This window comes from Dunckerocampus dactyliophorus, chromosome 17, assembly GCF_027744805.1.
Source record: "Dunckerocampus dactyliophorus isolate RoL2022-P2 chromosome 17, RoL_Ddac_1.1, whole genome shotgun sequence".
NCBI lineage: Eukaryota > Metazoa > Chordata > Actinopteri > Syngnathiformes > Syngnathidae > Dunckerocampus > Dunckerocampus dactyliophorus.
In genome coordinates, this window is record NC_072835.1 from 10,620,001 (window position 1) to 10,645,817 (window position 25,817).

The 25,817-nt window shown below is 39.5% G+C and overlaps 1 protein-coding gene across 2 annotated transcripts in view; it reads left to right on the forward strand.

The window, feature by feature from the left end:
• Positions 1 to 25,817, forward strand: part of LOC129170015 (WD repeat-containing protein 7) — a 91,130-nt gene that overhangs the window by 42,321 nt on the left and 22,992 nt on the right. For both annotated transcript variants that reach the window (XM_054757132.1, XM_054757133.1), the window contains 2 exons: positions 885 to 998; positions 14,590 to 14,817. In XM_054757132.1, coding sequence (XP_054613107.1) covers positions 885 to 998; positions 14,590 to 14,817 — 342 coding nt within the window. The remainder of the gene's footprint in view (positions 1 to 884; positions 999 to 14,589; positions 14,818 to 25,817) is intronic.

Sequence of the window (25,817 nt, forward strand, 5' to 3'; positions counted from 1 at the left end):
CATGTGTTTTGTGTCTGTTAAGGTCTAATTGAATTGGGAGAGGGAGGTCCGTTAATGCAAACCATTGCTCTGCCTTCATATTCATCACACTGAAGCAGTTGCGTTTTAATTAAGTACAAATTACATTTTTATCACCTTAATGTATGCACTACGAGTTGTGCATCAGCTCTCTGTCAGTGTGTCTTCATGTTTGGAATGTAAAGCTTTGCATAGTCACAATAGTGAGCGAGTTAATCGGGACATGAAGCAGAATGTTAACTGGAATGAATCACTGTAATTAAAGATGGTGTAATTATTTTTTTCTCTTAGGGTACAGAATGTGATTATTTGGAGATGTAATTATATTGTTGCAGATTTGTCCCTTCTAACTCAAATTAGAATTTTCTTAATTTGCATTCGTCCACATAATGCAATCATGCTGTTTTACTGTTCTCATCATTTGTACTTATCGGTTTGTCTCATTTTCTCTCATCAAATTAGCATACAGGAGTGATTTGATTATTGTTTTCTTGCACTGTGATGCTGGCTGTGTGAGTGCCTTTCTGTAACTCATGAATTAGTCTGTTTAACCAGAGATTAGCCCAGTGTCAGCTCTGTTACCTTGTGTCACTCCATTCATTAGGGGAGAATCATTCATTAAGTCTGGCTAATGAAAAGCACTGTTAATTGGCAATGGCGTGATAAGGTTTTAATGAAGGCACTAAATGTAGCGTGTGTGTGTATGGGTGTGTGTTTCCATTAATTCTCTTGATAACAAGGAAGTCCAATAAACCTTTATTAGCTACCTAACCAGGACAATAAGAATCAATGCAAAACACACAAAACACGCAGACTGTGACAATTCAGGTTCATGCATTTTAATGAAGTCTTCTTCTGTCTTACAGCTGGGACAACCACTGAACCCTCAACTCCAGCCCCGGCCCCTACTGAAGCTCAACCACCCGAGGCCAAGGCTCCTGAGGAGGAAATGGATGTCACGGATGATGACATCACCGCAGGTACTAATAACAGTAAAACTCACAATATCACACAATATGTCTGAAACCTTGGATAAATGGCAAATGTAAGCGTAATTATGTTCCAATCTACTGTAAATGTGGCATTGAGAAGGAGGGTAGTGAGCCACATTTGTTGTAGCTGATGTTTATGTATAACATCACAAATCTACGTCCACATTCAGTCACTATATTTTGAAATTATTTGAACTTTGAGGGCTGCATACAAAAGAAATAATGAATACCACTTTAATATTCAGCCTTTTTGTTTATCAAAAACAGAATAACCAATCCAGTTGTGTCAGGATTGGTACTGGGGTCATGGACTGAACCCCAAAATGCAGACACCTTAGTGTGAGCAAAAGACAAAATGTATTGATACTCAGAGTATGTGAGTAGGTGTGGAGGGAATTCTCGTTTGTCATTGGAGGGTAGGCTGGGCAGCAAACTAAGCAGTGGGGTCTGGCAGGGAAGAAAGTGAATCACAAGTGAATCAAAAAGTGCACATAAAGCAGGAGGTCAAAAGGAATGGCAAAAAGCCCAAAGAAACTATCTTACCTGAACATCGAAGAGAGCTGATGTTACCACTAAATAGGTGAAAACCCTTTGGCGATGTTACCACCTCCGGGTGGGCCTTTAAAGGATTTGCCATCAAAGACTGTGGTGATGATTCCACATCAGGGCCTTCTAAGGAGTGATACATCAAGGCGCTGCAGCAAGGGAATGAACAATGGAGGAGGGATCTGGAGGGATCCACATGTTGAAACTGTTCCAGGTAACGTTATGAGCTTATTGTCAAATCTCAGACATGGCAAGAAGTGACAAAGGTACTGCAGGTGGCTGACAATGTTGACTATTAAAGGAACTTTTGTAAGAAGTAAGAAGATCTAAGGTGTTGACCATTTTTGTCAAAGGTCTTACTTTCCCCTGTAATGTTTGAACTATATGTAGCAACTGCTAGAGGTACGTAGAAATATGTGATATCACCAATGTACTGTAGAATGCAGTTAAATATATTTCAAGAAAATCCCTGCTGCTCAGCTTTGCATCATTGGTGAAAAAGCAAACACTTTTTGTGATTGTTTGAAATCGTTTTAACATTCATTTTTCATCGTATCATAAGATTACGAGTTTTTTCTCAACATTGTCTTTTCAGTGTGGCCCTAATCCTCCTTTGTTGTGATGGTATGGGCCGTGTTTAATTTGAGTTTGAGAATAAGACACGAATGGCCCCCATGACTTCTTATCTGCTTCAACTCCACTTATATGAATTAAATCCAAACCCATAGTTTCTCAATTCAGTTGCAGATGGTCAACATTTGCAGCTTCCAACACACACAACACAGAAATGTCAGATGACATCTATACACGTTTTCCCTCACTAATAATCTTATACATGCAACCTTATTAACTTAGTGTTTAAAAAATGGCTCTACATTTATTTTCTGACACCGTTATCCTCCCAGCTTCCTTCCTACCTCCTTACCCCCATCTTTCTCCCAGCCCAATCAATATTACAGACAGAGGTAACAATTTATCATTTCACTTTGCTCATTTTGATTTTTTTCTCTATTGACAGCAGTATTTTTCATTTTCTCTTCGATTTTTTTTATTTTTTTTGCCAATTGTTCAAACACTAATCACGAATCCTATTCCCTTGAGTAACGGGGAAAGGTACACCCCCCTGTTTACGTATCTTTTGATTACATAATATCCCATGTAACATGTTTTTTTTATGTTGAGCAATCCAAAATAAAACACATGGCTAAGATAAGACATGCGCAAAAAAGGAATGGGCGGTAACGATGCAAAATATATGAAGAAATGAGAGAAATGAAAGGGAAAGACCAAGCAAAAGCAAGGAGAGCAGGAATTGGAAAAACAAAAGGATCTGGGAAGAGGAGACAAGGGGGGGAAATAGAATGATGTCGACAACCACAGAATCACTTGGCTCCAGGCTGTTACCACAGGACCTGAGTCTACTCATTCACGCCAACCCCTCCCCTCGTCACTGACACACACACACACACACACACACACACACACACACACACACACACACACACACACACACACTGTGCACTGTAGTTGTGTCCCCAATTGCGTCTGGGGATGTCATTATATGAAAGGCGTCTCTTCAGGCCTTCACATACACGTCTGTTTTGCAGAGTGCATGTACAGCCATAGTACTGAATTTAGTAATGGCTCATTTGTACAGCAGTACAGGTATTGCATTTCAAAGTCTTGATCATTCCGTACATGCTTTCATTACATATTCCCTGCATATTATAACTGTTGTCAAGGGGAAAAAAAGCCATTTTTTATTTTTGGAAAATACAGAAAAAACAATCCAAATACTTTTGACATGTTTTGACATGTTTTTTGTTTTTTTTTTTACATTTATTGTATTACATATTATATAATCTAGGTGGATATTTCTACAATGTAACAATGTAAACTGGATGACATCAGTACAAGTGGCCCACACTAGAGGGAATACTGCCTCCACAAACTGAGAGAGCATCTCATGTCTGATGGTGGGTGTTACCTCAGAGAACAATTAATTGATGAATTGATGATTTATCAATAATCCAATTAATCAACCCCCTTTTTTGGTATTTTTTTTGTGTGTTAAAAATGTAATTATCTTGTGATTTCAGCCTCTCAAATGTGAATATGTTTTCATTTCCTTTGTCAAGCTTTTCACACACATCAGCTTTGACTTTGGAAAACAGTGATCAACATTTTTGTTTCTTTTCTGGCATGTTGCGGACCAAACCTTTAACTTCATATTGATTTGGCCCGTCTAGGCCCTAACTGATTACTCGAATCATCATCGAAACAACAAGCTTCAAATGAATTGACTAAGAAAATAATCATTAGCCGCAGCCCTAGAGGTGTCCGTCAATGTTTTTATCAGCTCATAATTATTTTTACTGGATGTCTCAGGCATTCATTGCAAGGGTTAATAATCCTAATAGAATCATTGAAATGGTGAGGCATAATTTTCATAACAAAAAACCCTGAACGAGGCAGATAAATGAAAAGCAAAAATATTGAAGTTATCTTACAATTCTCTATCTTTTACTTCTTGAGAGGCAGTGCCAATAGAGGTCAGAGGTGAAAGGTTGGGCTGACCCTCACCTCTTAGTGTCATTAGCCCAGTTGTGATTTGGTTAGCTGAAACGCTAGCCTCCCTTGCTAATCTAATATCAGAGCCTGGAGGTTGTTTGGGTCAGCTCACATTTCTCTTCAGCACAGATTGAATCTATGGAGAGATGAATGGTCTGAGCTGTGACTCTAAACCCTTTTGATTGTTTCGGATGATTAGGTTTGTGCAGTTTTTGCACATTGAGGGACACAGCTGGTGTATGGGACATTGTTATGGACATACTGTATTTTTTTGTATAACGCAGTCAAGTACATGACTGTTTATTGGAGCGTAGCTCTCGTTTCTTTGTGTAAGTTTAGGGCAAAATCTTTGCATTGCTTCTAGTGCAGGGGTCGGCAACCTGCGGCTCTTCAGCCTCTTTGTTGCGTCTCCCTTAGCCGAGTGTGGTGATTTTTTTTTTAGGAGGGGAAATGTGCATTTTCAAAAATGAATGAGAAATATCCGACTTGCCGCAAGTCACTGAATGCATCTAGACTGCATTCTGACTGCTGATTGGATGAGGAAGGGAAGGGGAGGTAGGCTTGTGTATGCAGTGAGTCTCACTGGAAGGTGAGGGAGTTTTGAGTTGAGTCTGAAGCAAGTTACTGTGCAGTAAAATAAAAGTAATTAACGATAGCATAGCTGCATGTTTTTATAACGAGAAGCACACTGTGGCTATGTGATTGGAGCGCAGAGGTGATGACTCTGGGAGAGGCAATTAGTCATATTTCTTATGCCTTTTCTGAAGCCGTCTCTGCCGATTTCAGGTCAACATTTGCAATAAAAGTGTCGCAACACATCAGTTGGTTCCAGTTCCAGTACAACTCTTCAGGTCGCTTTAGTTGTCATTGTTCATTAGTGACAAAGGAAGCTAACAAGCGAAATAGTTGACGAACACCATTGTTCCTCATTGAGTGGACTCATCAGAAAACACTGCCTCTTGCACTGTGGTGGAGAATCACATGGCATATGCTCAACTCCGATGCAGAACTTTGAAAGGTGACTACACAGAAGCATAAAACAGTTGAAGCCACAGCAGAAGGATAAAAGAGCCGCATGCGGCTCCAGAGCCACAGGTTGCGAAAACCTGGGCTAGACCGTGGCTCTGATTCCACTGTTCTATCGATCATCTTTCAGTATCATTCAACAGTTGTGAGTGCCTATATATTTTACAATCTGAAATGCGTTCAATTAAAGTATATGAGGCATATTGTACGGTTTAAGACTGAATTATCTTCTACAGGTTTAGAGCTGAATGTAATTGAAAAATCACAACAGTCATTTTTGTTGCAAATGTTGATCCGAAATCAGAGAATGTCAGCGTCAAGCTCACTGGGGGGTTGGTAGGGGGAGGAGTGAGTCCGTGTAGTGTAAGGTGGCACTTCAATGCAGCAGCAGCATAATCCAGGCTTTATTACAGTGTCAATTTAGACATTTTCATGGGAGTCTCAATCACTAACATTTATTTGCTATTCACGGACGTTCTCGGCATGTAACCCACGCGAAAAGCGGGGATCTACTTTAGAGAAAAGATGATCAGGTATTTGCTATACTCAATTTTAACGTAAGGCCAAAAATGCTACCTGAATACACTTCATACATTTATTTAAATGTATGATTTACCTTTTTTTTCCTTCCTGTAGAATTTAATAACCCTACATTTATACAATTTTGATGCAGAAGGATGACACACCTTCACTTCTCCCCACTGCAAACTTAAGGATTGATGCTTAGAAAACAAGAAAAAAGGTTTCAAACTAGTTATGTAATGTTGATCAATGAGTCTCCTCTCATCCAATTCGCACACTCACATCCTTCGTCATTCCCATTCTTCCTCCTGGTTTCTCTTCCAACACACACACACACACACACACACACACACACACACACACACACACACACACACACACACACAATACACACCTCTGTCATATGGTTGAATGAGCATAGTGATAACATTCACATAAAGGGGGATGGGCAAATTGTGTGTGATTGTGTGTGTGGACAAGGACCCATGAATGTGTCAGATAGATAAAGCATTGGTGGCGTGTGCGTGATGGGGAATGCGAGGGGGTTGGGGGTGAATGTGTGTGTTGTTTGAAAGACGAGGAGTTTACTCATGGCTTTATCATGAATGTGGCAAGTCATGGACTGGCCCATGTAAATGGACAGACCAAATAGCTGACCGGCTATTTGACTTTAAATTCAACAAAATTTCTGATTGAGTGTGTATAGTCAAACAGTGCTATTCATACGGTGAGGTTTTGACTATTTTATTTTTTATTCTTGAATACAGAAATTAATTCGTGAAAAAAAATCCAAACCTAAATGGTCCTGTGTGAAAAAGTGATTGCCCCCTAAACCTAATAACTGGTTGGTCCACCCTTAGCAGCAACAGCTGCAATCAAGCGTTTGCGATACCTTGCGATACCTATGAGTCTCTTACAGCGCTGTGGAGGAATTTTCTCCCACTCATCTTTGCAGATTGTAATTCAGCCACATTGGAGGGTTTTTCAGTAGGAAGTGCCTTTTTAAGGTCATGCCACAGCATCTCAATAGAATTCAGGTCAGGACTTTGGTTAGGCTACTCTAGCACTTCAGCCATTAGGGGTGAACTTGCTGTTGTATTTTGAACCATTGTCCACCTGCGGAACCCAAGTTATTTTTTGGTAGACAGCATAATTAATGGTTCCATTTATCACAGCAAGTCTTCCAGCTCGTGAAGCAGCAAAACAGCTCCAGACCACCACACTACCACCACCACATTTTACTGTTGGTATGATGTTCTTTTTCTGAAATGCGGCGTTACTTTTACGCTAGATGTAATGGGACACATGCCTTCCAAAAAGTTTTGTCTCGTCAGAGAACAGAGTGTCATCAAGATGTTTTCTGGCAAAATTAAGACGAGTCTTAATGTTCTTTTTGTTCATCAGTAGTTTTGGTTTTAGAACTCTGCCATGCAGGCCGTTTTTGCCCAGTGTCTTTCTTATGGTGGAGTCATGAACACTGACCTTAACTAAGGCAAGTGAGGCTTGCAGTTCTTTGGATGTTGGTCTTTTGTGACCGTTTGGATGAGTCGTCGCTGCGCTCTTGGGGCACTTTTGGTTGGCAGGCCACTCTTTTCGCTATTTGTGGATAATGGCTCTCACTGTGGTTTACTGGAGTCCCAAAGCTTTAGAAATGGCTTTATAACCTTTTCCAGACTGATAGATCCCAATTACTTTCTTGGGGGCGGGGGTGTTCAGTTGTGTGGTCATTGACTAATATTTAAATTTGTTTGCTGACCTGAAACGTTTAAGTGTGACAAACATGCAAAAAAAAAAAAAAGAACTCAGAAGGGGACACACACTTTTTCACATTACTGTATTTTTAAGAACTATTACTACAACAACCAATACACTACCTTCACTGACTGTCCAAGTGTTTATGCTCCTCAGTTTCTGTGGTTGAAATCACATTCTGTCAGATAGATAGTGGGACTGAACTGTCGTGGCTGCAATAAAACCTAATTCTTTTTTTCATAAAGATGTAGTTCGATGTGGGCTGTCTGCTGTGTCTACATTAGGAGTATTAACATCCAAAGCAATTTTCTTGGGCGCTCCAGCAAAAAGCTGTCTAATTATGGATAAACTAAAAAACAAACACTTAATTAAAACGATGGGACTGGTAAAAAAAAAAAAAAAAAGACCCTGCAGGCCATGAATATCCACCTGTGTCTTTTATAGAGCATTTCTGAATAACAGAATTGATGTTTGAGCCTATGACTTGATGTAAGCAAACGTAGTAGAGCTATGAATTAGTTTCTGCATCAAATTTTAGTGTAACTTTTAACTCATAGCTAAATCAACGCTTAAGTCACTCACATTATACACAGAACACATTGACATAAAAGACTAAGACTAAATACAATAATTAAATAAAGCAGTAATTAATAAAAGAGAACAATTCTCTATTTTTCTCTCTGTGGTTCATTAGGAGGAAGTATGAAAAGAGGGAGAAGCGTTGATTCTGGTCTGCCAGTCAAAGCACTACCAATCTTTCCATGTCAATAATAAGACCACTACACTGCTTGATTATTGCTGTCGCTTTCAGAGGAACAGAGCCTTAAACATGCTCAAGGATAATATAGCGACCTGGCGCTTATACTGTAAGTAGTGTTAGAGTGTGATTTCCGACTGTCTGTGAGGCCGTGAACGTGACAGGCTGAGTCCTGAATGTGTGTGTGGGAGGAAAATGGGTGCATGCGCAGAGGACAGTTGCGTTTGCTGATGATGTTTTGGCGTGGTTGTGGCAGCCTGTTTTTTTTTTTTTTTTTTTTTTTGCCGATAAAGACATTGTTGATCAACTCTTCAACCACAATATGATCTTTATCCTTAATGATTATCGCTGCAGTCAATTGTTGAGAACAAAAGTGCGGCCATTATTGGTGGGTGTTTCTCTTCACCCTAAGGTTTTTATTGTGTTCATTTTCACTTCCATGGTGATTTACTTCTCTTCGGCACACTCCCACCAAAAAAGCCAGCTTTACGCTAATGAACAATGAAATACATAAGTTAACTATTAAGCGATGTTCTTCTCAAGTGAGTCTCGTGTGTATGGACCAAAGTTAATTTTTTGTTAATTTTTGGGGCACATTTGTAACCATTAAGCGTCTCAACACGGAACATCATAAACTGAGGTCCACCTGTATTAATATGTTCGGTAACATTAGATATTTTAGATTAATGTTATGAAATAATGGAAATACAGCACTATGTTGGCCCTGCTCGTTTGTTTCCTCAGTCAGGAACCAAATATTGATCTTAACTTTATGTAGGGAACTTGTAAGTGTACTGGAAATTGCATTGATTTAATTGGTTAATTTTATAATTGAGCAGTCGTCAAACCAATCATTCACTGGTCCTGTCTTCTTTATTTGCAAGGCCGTGAGTGGTTTGTTTGTAGTAAATCATGCCCACCGCAGACCTCCAGCACCATCTTACCCCACCTCTTCCCCCTCGTACTTAGGGTTCCTTGTGAGTGCAGATTGCGTCTCTCCCTGTCCTAAGACAATAAATACATTTAACCTTTAGATTGACTTAGGCGGGCTGGAAGGGCAGCGACCATTTCAGGAAATTCATGTTTTTTTCCTGCTGCTTTTTTGTCTATCATCTTAATTGTGTTTTCAATTATTCCCCAAGCTTTACTATGTCCTGACATTCACTCTAAGGACAGTGTGTATCCTTCACCCACTGTCTCACCCCATAGCTCAAGCGCTCGTTTGTTTTATGAACTTTTTCTTGATCCAGAGAAATATTTAGCTTGCTTTTAGTTGGTTTTGTTTTTTTCCCCAAAATATTTTGCTCTCATGGACTTTTCTGTTTATTTTTCACTTTCTCCTCTTCCCTCATTTTGTTCTCACATCAGTTTCCTGCTGTTATTGATCCCCCTTCCTGAGTCCCGAGTGATCAGGTTTTACCAGCCTCCTATTGATTACCAATGAACGCAGACCCAAGGTGTAGGATTGGAGGTTGGGGAGAGGGGGGGGTTTACTGCTTTTGAAGGAAGGTTTGGGAAGGTTGTTATCATGGTTTCTCCTTCAGGCTTAATAAAAAAGGAACATATTTTAGTGTTGATGATCGTAATTTGCCCGTATTTTATGTATATTATATTCTATTGACTGCTGGTGAATTATGACATGTTGAATGTAGCATTCAATTATTGATCTATAATTATCATTCATGCATATCCAGTCTAACTGGTAAGTATATACAGTCGGCCCTCACCATTTAGCGGTTCGGATTTCGCAGCTTTGTTTAGTTACATAAAAAAAAAAAGATTAATTCATAAACCATGCTGTTTTGTGTTTGATTACGGTCTATTGTTAGTCAAAAATATGAATATTGAGGCAATTTCTCCATTTTTTTGATAGATTGTCTATGTGGAAAATGTTACTGAGCTTTTTTAAAGTAAAAGTTACTCCAGATTTTTTCCAATGCAGGCTAGCCTTGCGGCAGTAACCGACGCCAAGCTGAAACTCAACTTTGAACCCCCGACGTTTCGCTTCCTGTCCACCCGCTACTCAGCTCTCCTAGGGAACACAGTTATAGCAAAACACTCACGAGTATGAGTCTTATTTTCTGTTATTATTTCTACTATATTGGGTAATACGAGTGTAAAGGTGACTGTTGGGTTATTTCGCTTCTAGAGGACTCTAATAATGTTAAAAACTGTCTTTAGAAGGTGGTAAACAGGTTGTCTATGCTTTCATTACGAAAATATTCCATCTATAAAGAAGAAATCCGACTTTGCTTATCACTGTCGGTTCTGGAACCAGTTAACTGCGATAAATGAGTGATTACTGTATTGCCAATTAACTGAACCATCATTTTAAAAAGGAGGTACCTTCCAAACCTTGATTGTGGCTCTACAGTTACACCTTTAATGTCAAGTCATACAATAACCTTAAATTAACATTATCATCTCTGCTCTTACTGGCATTTTGGGATTTTCATTGATCAATTTTTACTTCCCCATCTCCTTCACTTTGTATCGATCTGACTTTTGAACAAATTTGTAAAACACAAAAATCCTACAATCGTATTATTATTATTATTATTATTATTATTATTATTATTAACTAAGGTGTAGTCCATGTTGGATTCTGTTTTTTTTGTTTTTGCAATGATCATGTAGGCTCCACAGATTGTTTTAGTAAAGCGTTCTGCCCTTTTACAGATGCCTAATAGATTATTTCTTTTATGGATAATGTTATTTTAGCCAACTTTTTTTTTTTTTATTCCAATCCATTTCTTCTTCTTATGACGATTTAACCAGAGGAGAGAGCTTGTTCGTCCCCCACTTTACTTTATTGGGTTATGTTTGGGAGCAGGTTGGCCAACAAATAGGATTTAGATACAATGTCATTATAATAGATCTTTCAGTCGTGAAGAAGGAGATCGATAGACTTCCAAAATCAATCAATCTTTCCACACGGGCGGAAAGACCGCAGGTAGGATGCGATCTACCTGACGACGGGCCACAGACGACATTACGTTTCATGAACGATGAAGTTCAGGACATCTGCCAGTCTTTAAAAAAAAAAAAAGCTTTTAAATTATACAAAATATTTTATGCCTGCCACTCACCCAACTGTAAGGTTTGCTGTTGTTGGAAAGTTTTAGATCAAATTTCAATTTTAAATATAATAAAAGTCTGAATCTATCAATCAATAGTCATTAGGCATCCATGTTCTATTTTTGATTGCATTAAAAACAAACAAAAAAAAACGCCAAATGAAACTTGGCAGTCAAAGGACATTGTCAAGAGAGATTTTGAGTAAATCATAACGAAAGATCGGGGATAAGAAAACTAGTTTTGTCAGTGACTGAGACATGTCTACTGTATGTCTGCTTTGAACATCTGCAGTTAAATAGTTCCAACTTGTGTATGTGTGTGTGTTACTTTCAATAAAAGAACATGTGCAAGGAAACTGAGCTGCCACTGCAATAATTAGTACAGTCCTGTAATGTATGGGAATCATACACTTTCCCTATATGTTTAAAATCATATTGAGCAATGCAATATTTACTAGATTGTAGTGCCGTGTCATGTTTTCTCAGATATTTAAAAGACTTATTCAATCCTAAAGACGCCTTGCTCGTCCGTATCTTTTTCTCTTAACTTTTTTCCTTTCTGTAAATCATAACTTTTTAGTGATTCTGTATGAAAGTCCATCTTTAATTCTGTTATCTACTGGCCCAGTCTGGCTCGGGGGATGGATGCCATCTGTAATCCATTTATCAGACCCAGCCGCTGGGCCTTCTTCCAAATGACAGCTGGCCTTTAGCAATCTCATTATAAAGAGCACCGGGATATAGTATATGGAAATATGGGGAATGGGGTTCAGAGGTCTGAAAAATGGAATGAGTGACCAACAAACAGCGGGCAAATTATGACCACATTTTGGGGTTTTTCATATAAACCACTGGACGTGTTTGATGGCCGCACACTTTCTATGAGTAAATTTGTCCCTTTTCTAATCTTTTTGTTTGTCCCACAAGGCGTTTCCAAGAATCTAATATTTTGAACTTTGTTTGAATGGTACACTACAGGTACTGTAAATTTGTGATCGATGACATGGTTGGACCAGCCTGGACATCTCTTATCTTGTGTTAGTGCTAGCATCAGGGCTTCAGTTCATCAGAGAAGGTTTATTTAAAGACACTCCAAATGGGTGCCCTGGTTAGCGTATTTGGCAAAAAAAAAAAAAATTGCCACTGTACCTTTCCATTTTAGGGGTGTCCCATTTCATCTTTTTCAGTTTCGATATGACACCAGGTTTGCAGGGTATCGTCCGATGCCAATAACAGTTTGATCCTGTCATTTATTCATTCATATTCTCTACCGGTTGTCCTCACTATGGTCACGGGGGTGTGCTAAAGTGTTAACAGTTTAGCACACCCCTGTGAGTGTTAAAGTGTTAACACTTTAGCACATGTTGTTGTGATCACTTGGGCTCTATCCAGGCGCTGCTGGATAGACAATGGTCTACAGCCAATCAGGATGCAGAAGACAATGGGTGGGTTTTCCCTTAGCCAATAAGGACGCAGAAGATAATGGGCGTATTTTCCCTTAGCCAATAAGGACACAGAACACAATGCGCGGGACTCCCTGAGCCAATCAGGACAGAGAACACTATGCACGTTCATACGCTGTAAAAAAAAAGATGCACAATTGCACAAAAAAACCTGCGAAACAGCAAGGCCGCGAATGGTGAACCACAATGGAGCGAGCATTTTGAGTGTTCTGCATGTAAAACAATAAACTGTAATTCTGAAACAATGAAGTATTTTGCGTTCACATTTTTGGGTGTCTGGAACAGATTAATTCGGTTCGGTTAGCAGTAGCACAAGCTGAATTTCTTGCAGCTGGAATGGACTCCATTCATAGTTAGCCTGTGACAGACTGCTGACCAATCCAGAGTGGGAGAGACTACGGATAAGCTGTATCACCATGCAAGGTTTATTAGCATTTGGATGAATATTAATTTGCTTGGTCTCTAACGAATCCAGTGTCAACTAGGGACCATATTCTGGATTTTTAATGATTGTAGTTGGCAGAGCAATCAAATATGACATATGATTATGTTAACCTTTGCTTGTTGAGAATGTCCGGCAGTGACAAACCATGTGACAAAAGAACCAATGATCAGAGATCGATGATGTAGGCCTTGACTACAGGGTATTTCCCATGATGCTCACAGTTTATCCATCATTCACCAGATATATTTGGTTTCATACTTTGCATCTTCTGTTACAATTTGCAATTTGTCATAAATTGTAAGTCAGGGGGTTCAGTTCCGCACTGAAGACATTTGATGCCTGTTACTTTGCAGAACTTGCCAGATGAGTTTTAATATTACAATATCAGATAGTCATTGTTCACCAGAGTATCTTGTAACGTAAAAAAAATCTAGGAACGTCAAGGGCAAGAGGAGGCAACAGTGGCCACCTCTTTCTTTGTATGTCCATCTTACAACCCCCTGCTGTCAGGTTGGGTGTGGTTAGCAAGTGCTTTGTTCCCAGCAGTACAAATTTGTCAAAGTGTTGTTGCTCACTCATCCGAAGACGCAGAAAATCAAAAATATCAGGGCTGTTGGTGGTAAAAAGAACGTGCATATGTGTTCGTCAACCATGATACCGATGCGCACACAAACACACACTCTGTTTATACAGTATGTAGCCCTTAGTGGGCGTTTTAACCATGTGTGTAAGGAGCTCTCATGTCCCACTGTGATTCTGACACACACACACATATTCTTCTTGAGGTTGCTGAGGTTTCCCCACTGTGCAGGGCCTGTTATAAAAACGCACGCATGCACACACACACACACACGCACACACAATAGGTTTTCTGTAGGTGTGAGTGAACACAATGCACACACCAAAGAGAATTGTTTGAAAAAATAGCCTTCTAGAGGTCTAAAAAGGACTGTGTCTGTGCGCACGCGTGTGCGCGAATGTTTGCACTGTGACAAAAGGCTTTCAGTTGAACAATAAGGCGCGTGCCTGAGTGTGTTTGGGTGTAAGTAATGTCCAATGCTTGGACAATAGAAGTGTGCCTGTTCAGTTGCTGGCGGATGTTGATGACTCACAGGCCCTTGGCTTTGTATTATTTTGAACACAATTTTACAGCAAGAAGAAATATAAAATGTGTTTATTGTTAAGTGCTTATTGTAAAAGCTCAACTTTGTGAATAAAATGGTGTGTTCTGTACTCAACTCCTCAAAATATGGTAGAAACCACATTTACACATCCGCTTTTTTGTTGTCATTTTTAAACTATTACTTAAAACGGAATCGTGTTATGTTGGGCTTCTCATATTTGGTTAAAAAAATCTGTTATTTGTACAATGTTCCTGTTGTATCATTTATAAAATCTACTACCTGTCTGTCCTTGCCAGGCTGTCTCTCTAACCTTCCACCAAATGCCAAGAAGATTTCCAATTCATACGAGGAGCGCCGGAAGCAGGCCACTGCCATTGTGCTTCTGGGGGTCATTGGTGCCGAGTTTGGGGCTGAGATTGAACCACCGAAGGGTGCAGCACGGACACGAGCTGGAGGGCAGGTCCCTGAAGGCTTTGGGCCAACAAGCGGTGGATCCTCAAACTACTCCCTGGCCAGACACACATGTAAGTAAGAGACAGCAACAATACGTTTCCATGGCTGTACTCGCTATTGATGTTTCCACAATCAAATCCAGGTAATAACTGTTACTTTTAACAGTACCTCTTGCTAGTTGCTAGAAATGGCAACAAAAACACAAATGCTAACTACGGCTGTAACGATATGAACATTTAATTTCATAATTATGTTGTGACCAACATTATCACGATTATCATCAAAGTGTTGTTGAATGTGGTCAAAATGTAAAAAAAAAAACACTGATACACACACACACACACACATACAGTATACACACACGCACACACAAACAAAACAAAACAAAACATGTTGCAGTGTTTCCACTAGGATTTGTGTTTAACACCGAATGTTTTTATTCTCAAAACTAACCGGATCTGTGTCAGCCTTTCTGTCTCACTTGATGGATCTACACAAATTCGGAAGCAGCGTAGGCAATAATAAAGCAGCAGTGGTTGTACACAACAGAAAACCCACAGAAACAACACATTTTGTTCTGTTCCGGTGTATGACGTGTGCAGAAACATACATGTTGTATGAACACGCTACTCGCTTTCGAGTTTGCTAATACTAACCTTAAGCTTCCTTGATTGACAAACTGTAGCAGTGTTTGGCAGACGAACCATGCACTCAATTACAAGTTTACTTACCTTACACTCGCTGAAATGTTGTGGATGGTGGTCACAGACATGACTTATCATATTGGAAGTGTTAGCCCCCTTCGTTGAGACTTTTTTTCTGCATTTTCTGCAGGTAGGTTGATTGTCTTCAATTATTTTCTCCATTAGAATCCTTTGCATATCCAACCTACCATCTTTTTCCAGGCTACTTATTTTCCATAGTTTGGCTGGTCCAGTGTCAGGAGCGAGTTAGATATCAAAATAATGTACAATGTATAATTTTATAATTGTATAATTTAACATGTGCTGCTTTTATATTAAAGTGGGATTTTTGGTGACACCTAGTGGCCACAATAATTCATTGAGTTGAGCTTGTGATGCAGTTAGGCACACAACATGAATGATACAGCGCATACTGGACACTTTTTGTGATGAAATACTTTCTAATATGCTTCTGCCTTGGAAATTGTGTGTATGTAAGTAATGTGCAACTATAAGTATATGATGCCTGTGGGTTATTGTATGCCGTATTTTAAACAGCAGTGTTATTCGATTAGGACACTATGTCTACTTTGATGATTAAATAACACGTATGAGTTTCAGTCAATTTTAATTCATTTGTTAAAACAAAAATTAAGGTTCGATCTTAAAATGCGAGTGTTTGAGAAGTTTTTCCTCTTCATGACTTATTTTTTGACTGATGCGATTTCTAGTCCTGAAAATCCGGTATAGTACGGTTATACCGTGTACTAAACATGTATAAACACTAAATTTGTGGGCTTGCAGAGTCACCCGCTTATTTATACTCGTCAAGAGTTACAGGTTTTCAAAAGTCAGAAATACAGAACTAATATAACAAAAGCAATGATGGATTAAAGGTGAGTGGCATGGATGACATTGATTTTAATCTGCCAGGCTTGACTCTTAAAACGAGCTTGGCACTGAACTTTACAGACACACACACACACGCAAGCGCACACACACGCACGTACTGATTGATCCAAGCCTGTGCCACACTGTGCCTACAGCGATGGACCTTCACTAAGTCAAGCTGCTGTTCCATCCTGCTACTCCTCAACTGCGATTGGTCATCTCTGGGGTTACCCCTCCAGTGATAGAGCCTGTCTGCTCCCTGATAGGCTGTGAAGCGTGGTCATTTTAAGTTGGTTGTGTACACAGTGGTCAGCTCACCTGAGCAGACTTAACTCCAACTTTCCAGGGAAAACAAGCATGGAAACACCCATGATAGTTGCATACACTCTGTGTTTGTCTGTGGTCATATGGAGAAATCATAAAGTTATGGAATATGTCATGGTTTAAGCTAATATGACTTAGGTGTAAGCATGTTTAAAAAGCAAGTCTCAGTCTGACTCGCAATTATCACAAAGCAGTTTTTAGTTAGATTACTCAACTGAAAACAATGTGACATTGTAGAGTGAGTTGCCAAGAGAAAATAATATATATACAGTGGAACCTCAGTTAACTTTCTCCCTGGTTAGCATGTTTTTTGGTTAACATTGACAGTTTACGGCAAAATTTTGCCTTGGTTTAAGTACATTTTCCGGTTAGTGTACAACATGGTGCGCATCTTGTCATGTTATTAATACACTCCGTGAGTCCAACTGTGTTCTTAATGTATTTTTTAGCACAATACGGAGTTACATCCCGACATACGTGTTACCACACGCACGGGCTCTGCAGGTTTTGGGAAATTTGTTGGCCGTGGCCAGCACGTAGCGGAAGTAGGGTATCAGAGGGGTGCAAGGGTGTCGTACATAAGGAGCAGGTGATTTGTGACACCCACGTGCTTGCCGCTTGCCCTCCGTTGGTAGCTTTTAGATCGTGAGTGCAGCGTGCGACTTGTGCATGCTAGGTGTGCTTCATGTGAGGCTGTCATATGTTTCACTCACTGGGGACGTACTGTGTGTGGGCATCATACGAGGCTCGTGAAGCCACTCACTTCAATTGCAACATAAGCGTACTGGCTTCCTACAGCTATCGTGACTGGGAGAACCAGAGTGTACAGAGGGAGAAGGGCGCATTAATGTTTGATACACTATGTGAGCAGCTGCCATGTGTCCACGGAGGTCGGGAGGAGTCACTGCCATGGCCGGGCAATGTACACATGTTTTTAAAATTGCGACACACGTACTCCTCCTCTGCCTTGCTCTTGCGACCTGGCTGCGTGCACGCAGAAAATAATTTGCATCCCAATTTTCAGCACGTAGGAGCACATACGTCAGGATGTAACTCCACCTTAACTCATCTATGTCGCCCATCTATGATGTCATCAGCGGTTGTCTCTGATGTGATTGTTAAATCAGGTTTTTATAGTTTTACATGTATGAAAGGGATAAATTGACATTTAAGCTTACTTTTACCTTCATTGAGGACATGACTGTTCCCAAAGTCACAATGTGGCAACAAGACACCACACGAACACCACCTCTTTTTTTTTGCCAAGAGTTATTTCTTGAATTCAACAGTGTTTGTCACCTTCTTTATCAAAATATTGGTACTTGTTACTTTCTTTGGCTCCATTTTGGGTTATTGAGGTGAGGAACACTAATGGCAAAACAGGGAGGTTGTTTTCTGCATGTAAAACTGTAATTGTAAAACGATAATGTGTTTTGTGTTAACTATTCTGGAATGGATTAATTGGATTTACGTTCTTTCTTTTGGGAAAAATTGTTTTGGTTAGCGTCCATTTCGGTTCCAGTCGGACCTTCCAGAATGAGTTAATGATGCTAACCAAGGTTCCACTGGAATACTACTACTACTTCTAATAATAATACTCAAATAAATGCATGAAGACTCATTTTTCTTAAGATAATCTCACTTTCTTTAGGCTCATCATTGCAACACAAATTGACTTTTCTATTTCCAGTTCTGAGCTTAGTCCGTTTCTTAGTTAATTCAGCATCCATTCATATCACAAATAACTGGCCAGTACATGTCTCTTTCAGATAAGTTCAGAAAATCTTTGTTGACACACTTCTTCAGTTTCAGCCTCCTTCATTCACTCTCTCCTTCATCCTGTTCTTATCCAGTCTGTTTTTCTCTCTCCATCCACCCCATCTCCTACTTCACCTGTCTCTGTCATGAAATTGAAAGATGGATTGTTGTTGTTGGCATACAGCGCTGTGTGTTTGTGATAAATGAGAGCTGTCTACCCAGAGAGAAGGCGGGCACAGTAGTCTATACAGCAATATATAGATTTATGTTTTCATGTGGTGAGAACAGAAATGTACAGGAAGGAGGGGGAAATTGAGCCAAGGATGGAAAGAAGGACGGACAAATGATGACAAAGGACGAGATAAGAGGCAAACTGTCCATCGTCTATTTTTTTTTGGACAATTATGTCGACTGTAAATGTCAAAACACTGCAAGTCCCTACTCGGGTCCATTCATCATGGATAATGCCTGAATAAATTCAAACATTCATGAGTAGGGTTGAGCAATTCCAATTTTGATTCAGATTCCTCGTTTCGATTCCGGTTCCTAACGATTCTTGATTCTGATTCTTTTCAGAGGTAGGATCATAAAAGTTTGCATGGTTTAAACGAGGGCTCTAACCAAAGTTATTGGATGAAATGTCTAAATGTCTCCATGATTATTTTTAAATTCTATCAATTTTTTATGAATTCTTTTACTATGAATTTCTCACAGTGCTATTTTCAACCAGTATATACAGTAGATATTAAACCATTGAACTTGAACATGTTCTGAAGTCTCTATACACAGGCGTACTCGTTCACAAATGATTTTTATTTTTGAAAACCTCATAAAAAAAACAATGACACACATCCTGTTGTTTATGTGTTGGAGAGTGTCTTATGATGCAGAATAGACAAAGTGTAACTTAACCATGTTACTGAGTTCCTACTAACCTGCGTGCAGAATATCAAACAAGTACGGTAAATGGAGTAACACTTAACGCAGGGTGTGGTCAACTTCCTGGCCAAAGCTAACGTCAATGTCAGGTCGTTCGTCTATGAAAAAGTTGCGTCGGCTGGATATTTGAGTTGGCCATCGTATTCGCAATATAAAGTATAATGTGTTTGCTGCTTGTTGTTGGCATAAGATCGATGTAATTTAATGTTTTACTTACCTGACTGGTTGGAAGACGTCCGGCGTCAGGGCACTCTGTACACCATGAATCCGGAGGTGTTTAATCATGTTGGTCGTGCACCCTCCCTTGCATGATATGACGCTGTTGCAAATGTTGCACCGCGCCAGCCAAGTGCTTGAACGCATTTTGTAAAAAAATGTTGACGCATTTTGTAAAAACGTATTACATATTGCAAAAGTTATTACAAAATGTGGTAAAATGTATTACAAAATGTGGCATTACTACATAATTATGTGAAAATGTATTATATTATTACATATTGCACCATTATTACATAATGCAGCTCTACATGGTGGTAGTCGCCCTATGGCTGACTGGGGCCCAGTTATTTGAATAAGCAGTAGAGAATGAATGAATGAAAGACAGTGGTGGAGCAAGTGTGCATCAATTACGATAAGACTATTTCTTTCTATATGAGGTGTACAGTCATTAGCGGTGGGGGTGTGTAGAGAGTGAAGCTTTACTCAAAATAAATACATTGCATTAGACTAACTTTTTATAGTTTATGATTTTGTGCATACTGTATACTTGTTGCTCCCCTCTTTTCTTCTTTCTGTTTCCCACTCAGCAAGGCTGATTAAGCTTTCATCCACTAACTAAGTCTCTAACATTGATTTACCTTCACTCAAGTTAAAGCAGACAAAGAGAGGGCGGCAGATGGAGGAAAGGAAGTAGAAAGCCTGTTAAAAGTTGTGTAGGCAGTTGAATTGGCCTGGTATATTACAATATTCCAACCTATTGCAATTTCACACTCTTCTTTGACTCCTTCATCCCTTCCTTTGTCTGGTTCCTCCTACCAAACTCCTGCCCTAATTACCCTCTCTGTGTTAATGTGACATGTTTACTACTCTTAACTAACAGTCCATTATGGCCAACTGATGCTTTGTCAATAGATATTGGTTCATTTGAATCTAGAGCCCTCCTTTAAATAAAGATGTCCATGGTGAGAAATGGACCTCAGTGTCGACTACTCCCAACACTTCCTATTTACTGCTAGAGATGCAATTGGGTTTATATTCTCACTTCTTAATTTTCATCTTAAACCAAAAATGATTCAGTTTGGCTCTCCATCAGGTTTATTATGTACAAACATACAACCGCCTGGCCACCACCTTCATTAACTCTTTCAATGCCAAAGACATCTATTGACGTATTTTGCTTTTTTTCACGGGAGCTACAGATTAAAGTCTTATTCATCTTGTGTGTGAATTTCTGACTTGTAGTCAATGTATTTCTGTCCCAGTAGGGGGCAACAGTTCTCTTTTCCTCCAACCGGCAGCGACAGATTGTCTATGAAGAAGACGGATTGTGGGTTGAGAGACGAAAATGGTGAAACACATGCAGAAATCGAGTGGAGACAAAAAAAATACAGTCAGCTAACACTGTCACAGAGCTTGTCTGGTGGTGGATCTGCCTTTAGTAGTGACGCAATCACGAAAGATAGAGGTGACATGGGTGATGTAGGTGATGGAGACACAAATACAGTTGACAATGGCAGCCGAAGTAACAAGCTAGTGGTTAGCTTTGCTGAGCCATGTGGCGTGACACCGGAGCCTGACACCGGAAGTAGTTCAGAGTGTGGTGACTCAGAACCTGACCCTGATTCTTCTGACGACTGACTGCCGTCTGGATTGGTCAGCAGCAGGGATTCACCCCCACATTCAGCAGACCCCACCGTCATTCTGCTGAATTTCCTTCTTTGTAGAAAAAGCTTGTTTTCAGTTTTTTGGTCAAAATCACGTGTTTTTGCTGAAACTACCCTATGTTCTACCGCCAATATCTAAAGACCCAAAAAGGGTAGAAACAAACTTTTTTTTATCTGATTAAAGAAGAGAGTATAAAGTTTCTTTCCTTAGTTTCAATGTGTATGTAGTCCTAAAACTCAGTATTCTGTGGGTCTTGAAAGTTCAGCAAAAATGCCCAAAAACTCAGTATGGCGGCAGTATGGAGCTCTCTGCTCTGAACATGGTTGGTAGTCCATGAGTTAATCACATTATGACCTCCGACTGATTTTCGGTTTTGTTGTTTCACTGAAAAAAGCATGTGCATAAATGTTCACATCAGGGATTTGACTTTGAGCAGTGATCTATTGCCCCCTGACCTGCAAATTGTACTCCTCCCCCAAGGTTTCTCACACAGTCACCCATTCAGTTTATATACCGGTTATCAGTTTATGTGAAACTAATCGCTCTCTGGAGCTCCCATTGATTTTCTGTCAGAATCAGGAGAACAATTAGGTTAGCAAATGAATGTGCATATTTTATACACAATAATGATAGCATTCAAATTCCACATGTTGTAAAAGCAGCTTATTGTGTTTGGTTTGGTTGTCCTGGAAAGATTAGACTGCTGTTTATTAGGGTTTGGTATTGTTTACATCATATCAGATTCTGGCACCACATTTTTTGAAATGTTCCGGTGCTGAAACTATGACAGAACCGGTATTTAAAAAAATCGAAAACGTACAAATTTCGTCCAAAACCAATGTCTTTTTATTTTTACGAAATTTTGTGACATCCAAGCTGAACAGAGTAGAAATTTAGATACTTACACAGAACACAAGTAATGTGCGAAAAAATTTACAAAATTTGAACATACTTTATGTGCATACATTCGACACGGTTTGTGCAGAAATTGATCATTGTTAATCCTAGTTAATACGACGTTGGAACTGAGCACTGCTGTTGGTGTGTTAAGGTTGTCAGTAAACTTAAAAAAAAAAGCATCAGACTCTTTGTGTCCCTGTTGGGGCACGATATTACTTACAAGAAACTCCTTGGACAATGTGACTGAGTCTGCACTGATTGAAGCATGTAATGAGGCATCGATACCAACTGAGATTGTTTTGGTCTAGTTACTACCGTTTGGCAGTATTGGTGCCATTATGACAGAGTTTCAGGATGGATCCTATTATTTTTGTCAAAGAATCACACAAAAAAACCATCTCCCCCTTAAACATTTGATCATATTTGCCCTGAGAATACACAGTCATCATCAAACTGGGTCTCGCTGGATTCCATGTTAACGACTGTGAATGGCTCAATAAAGATGCTCGGTTGAGGATACCCTTGCGTTCAAAAGCAATTTTAAATTCACATCCTGCTGTGAATGCATTGAAAAATATGTGAGAATTGCTCACAGTGATTCATTCATGAGGAGGACATCAGATAAAGGCAACTCTCGCTATTGCTAATCGTTCTAGTTCTAAGTCTGGAGTTCTAGTGTCTGCCGAATTTCAAAGAAACTTTTTCTATTCCTTTTTTTATATTGAATTTGAACACATTAATAGTGAGAGAGATGAAAGGGGGAAAGTTTTACGGTAGTACATTGAGGGAAATAAATAATTGATCCCCTGCTGGTTTTTTTCAAGTTTACCCCTTTACAAAGACATGAACCGTCTATAATTTTTGTATGGTAGGTTTGTATCAGCCGAAAGAGACAGAGTACGAACAAGATATCCTAAAAAAAAATGCTCCTCAAGCAAAACGCTACTTGGTCCTTGATGGTACTGGTTGGCCAACAAAGACGTTATGTGATTCCTGTAGTTGGTCACCAGGGTTGCGCACATCTCAGAAGGTACACTCCTCTTTACAGATGCTATAGATCCCCACTGTTTGCGGGAGTTTGCAGTAGTTACAGCACGCAACTATTGTGCGTTCAAGGAACGCCGAACAAAGTGTGACATCTCAATGCATGGGGAAAAAACATCAGTGCAACATAAAGACATAAACATCTAAAAATGGTGGCCTTTTTTATAGTGGTACCTGTATGTTGTACATCTATTATCACATTTATACAGTAAATGATTGCCCACTTTGGGTAAGCAAGATGTGTTTTCTGCGGGGAAAAAACCTGCATATTTTGGAGAAAAAACCCCAAATTAAAATATTTTTTTTGACCAAACATCTGTGAATTTGTGGGCCTTTAAGTGCTGAATTGCAAAAATATTTAAAAGTTTTTGAGGCTGTCCCGCCACATTTTTCCAATGGGATTAAGGTGTCGTCTTGGCTTTTTTTATTTTGGGTTATTGTCTTGATGGAAGACCATCTTCAGTGGCTCTGAGAGGGACTTACCCCCCCACTTACCTACCATAACAATGATGGACTGTTCATGTCTTTATAATTTGGGGAGGGGGTTAAATTTACAAAATCAGCAGGGGATGAAATAGGTCTGTCACGAGCATCACTGATTATTAGGCATATTTGCACACAAAGACCTTTTCATAGTAAACAATGGGGTTGTCACAAGAATCTCAAGAATGAAATGGGACGATACTTCTTGTTTAGAGAAAAGCTGTTTTACGGGATCAGACTGTGAGATATGGCAACGCTACTGTGAATGATAATACACGTAATATGGAAGTGGCGGTGCACAATGCAGAATTGGAACCGAACATCAAGTGGTTTACGTACACTATAAACCTTGCGATCCAACCTACTGTACCTTAGTGTTCCCAGCTTTACTCATTCTCGACGTGTGGCAGTTTTTTCCATCAGGTTTGTTTTTGTTTCAATTTGTGGAAAAAGTTAAACAGTTTGCTTGGGTTAAAAGTTATAAAATACTTCAAAATGCACCTGCAGTCTGTGACTCAGTTCAATAAAAACAGCTTTTTGTCCAGTCCTACATTTAGTCATTGTAGTTTTCTTAAAAGCATCTTGCTTTGTTCTTGTGAAACCAATATTGTGTATCGTCATATGAGCTGAGTGTATTGTGACACAATTAGTAAACAAAGTGCTTCAATTGTGGCAACTGTAAGAAAATGAAAAGAACAACTGATTCTGTAACTATTTTTAGCTGTGGGGTGTTTTAATGCGTACAGTACGTCTTTCAGCGTAGCTCTGCTGATTTAGTTCACTGAAGAATGTTCTTGTCATGATAAACAGAATTGATTGTAGCCCTGTCGTTTCACTACTTACTCATCCCCCTGAGGGTTTCACCTCTTTCTCCGGTGTTTTATTCTCCTTCCACATGCTAACAGCATGCTTGTTATATATAGTCTTTGTAACAAAGCCATTATACAACTGCTAACAACGCTTATGCTGCTGACTTGCACAGTCTTAGAGCCTGAACTGTCATTTGCAAAACGAGACCTACTGCTTGGTCTTATCCCAAAACTTTATTTTGACACGTTTTCTACTTTCTAACTCTACTTTGCGTATATTTGGGTCCGTAAGGGAAGCTTTCTCTTTGAGCCACAAGTTCCCTGTGTATGTAAGATTGTGTGCTGTGAACCAATACCTTTGTCACTTTGAACATTCGCTCTTAAAGCTGTCTGGTACAGTTCCCCAATACTGTAGTCTGTCCATTTATTGTGTCTCATGTTCATATTGCCATACTATTGCGTGTGTTCCACCATTCAAGGACGAATGTGAATGTACTTGCATGTGCACGTCCTCTGTGTTAAAACGTTGGAACTTTCAGAGTTTACATGGGAACTGTAACTTTTAGAAATTTCCAGCTGGAGACCCATTTTTAAAAGCTTTGCTTCTCATCAAGACAGCACCAGCACAACAATAAGAGGACAAAAGCAATTATGGTTTTATCGAATCTGATTGTATTGAATTCTAACATGGTTTGTCTCTAGCCATATCTTTGGCTACACCATCCCATCAGGCTATGTGTGCGCGCCAGTGTGTATGAGAGTGCATGTGTTCAGATGTAAACCAATAAGGAAGGTCCTCTGCCATTTAAGAGTGGTTGATGATGGAATGCTAGGAGATGCAGCTGATTAGATTAGTGATGTGCATTTCCAGACTAGAGAATCTTTACTTCTGCCACATGATGATAAAGACTTATATTACATTAAGCAATTTTTTTATATGAGTCTTTGACATTAACATGTAGCAAAAAATACAATTGAATATATCGATCCATAAAGGAAATTAGCTGGACTCACAGTAATCATCTGACTGTTGACATATTTACAGTATAATGTCACAGTTAGCGTTGGCATTTAGAATGGGCATTTAAAAGCCACAGGTTTAGGTCAAAGCTACTTGGAAATGATCTTGACTTGGCCTGAATTGTTATTCGTATTATTACTCCTTATATTCCGTGTTTTACATGTACAAGCACCATAAAACCAAGTCGTGGCTCATTTTGTCAACATCCCCCTGATGTCTTTGTAGAGACTCTGAGCACCACTGGGCCAGATTGAGAGACAGACACCTGGGCGGTAAACCTGGCAGGGGACGGGGGTTATGATATGTGTGTGTTTGGGGGAAGGAGGCGTTATTGT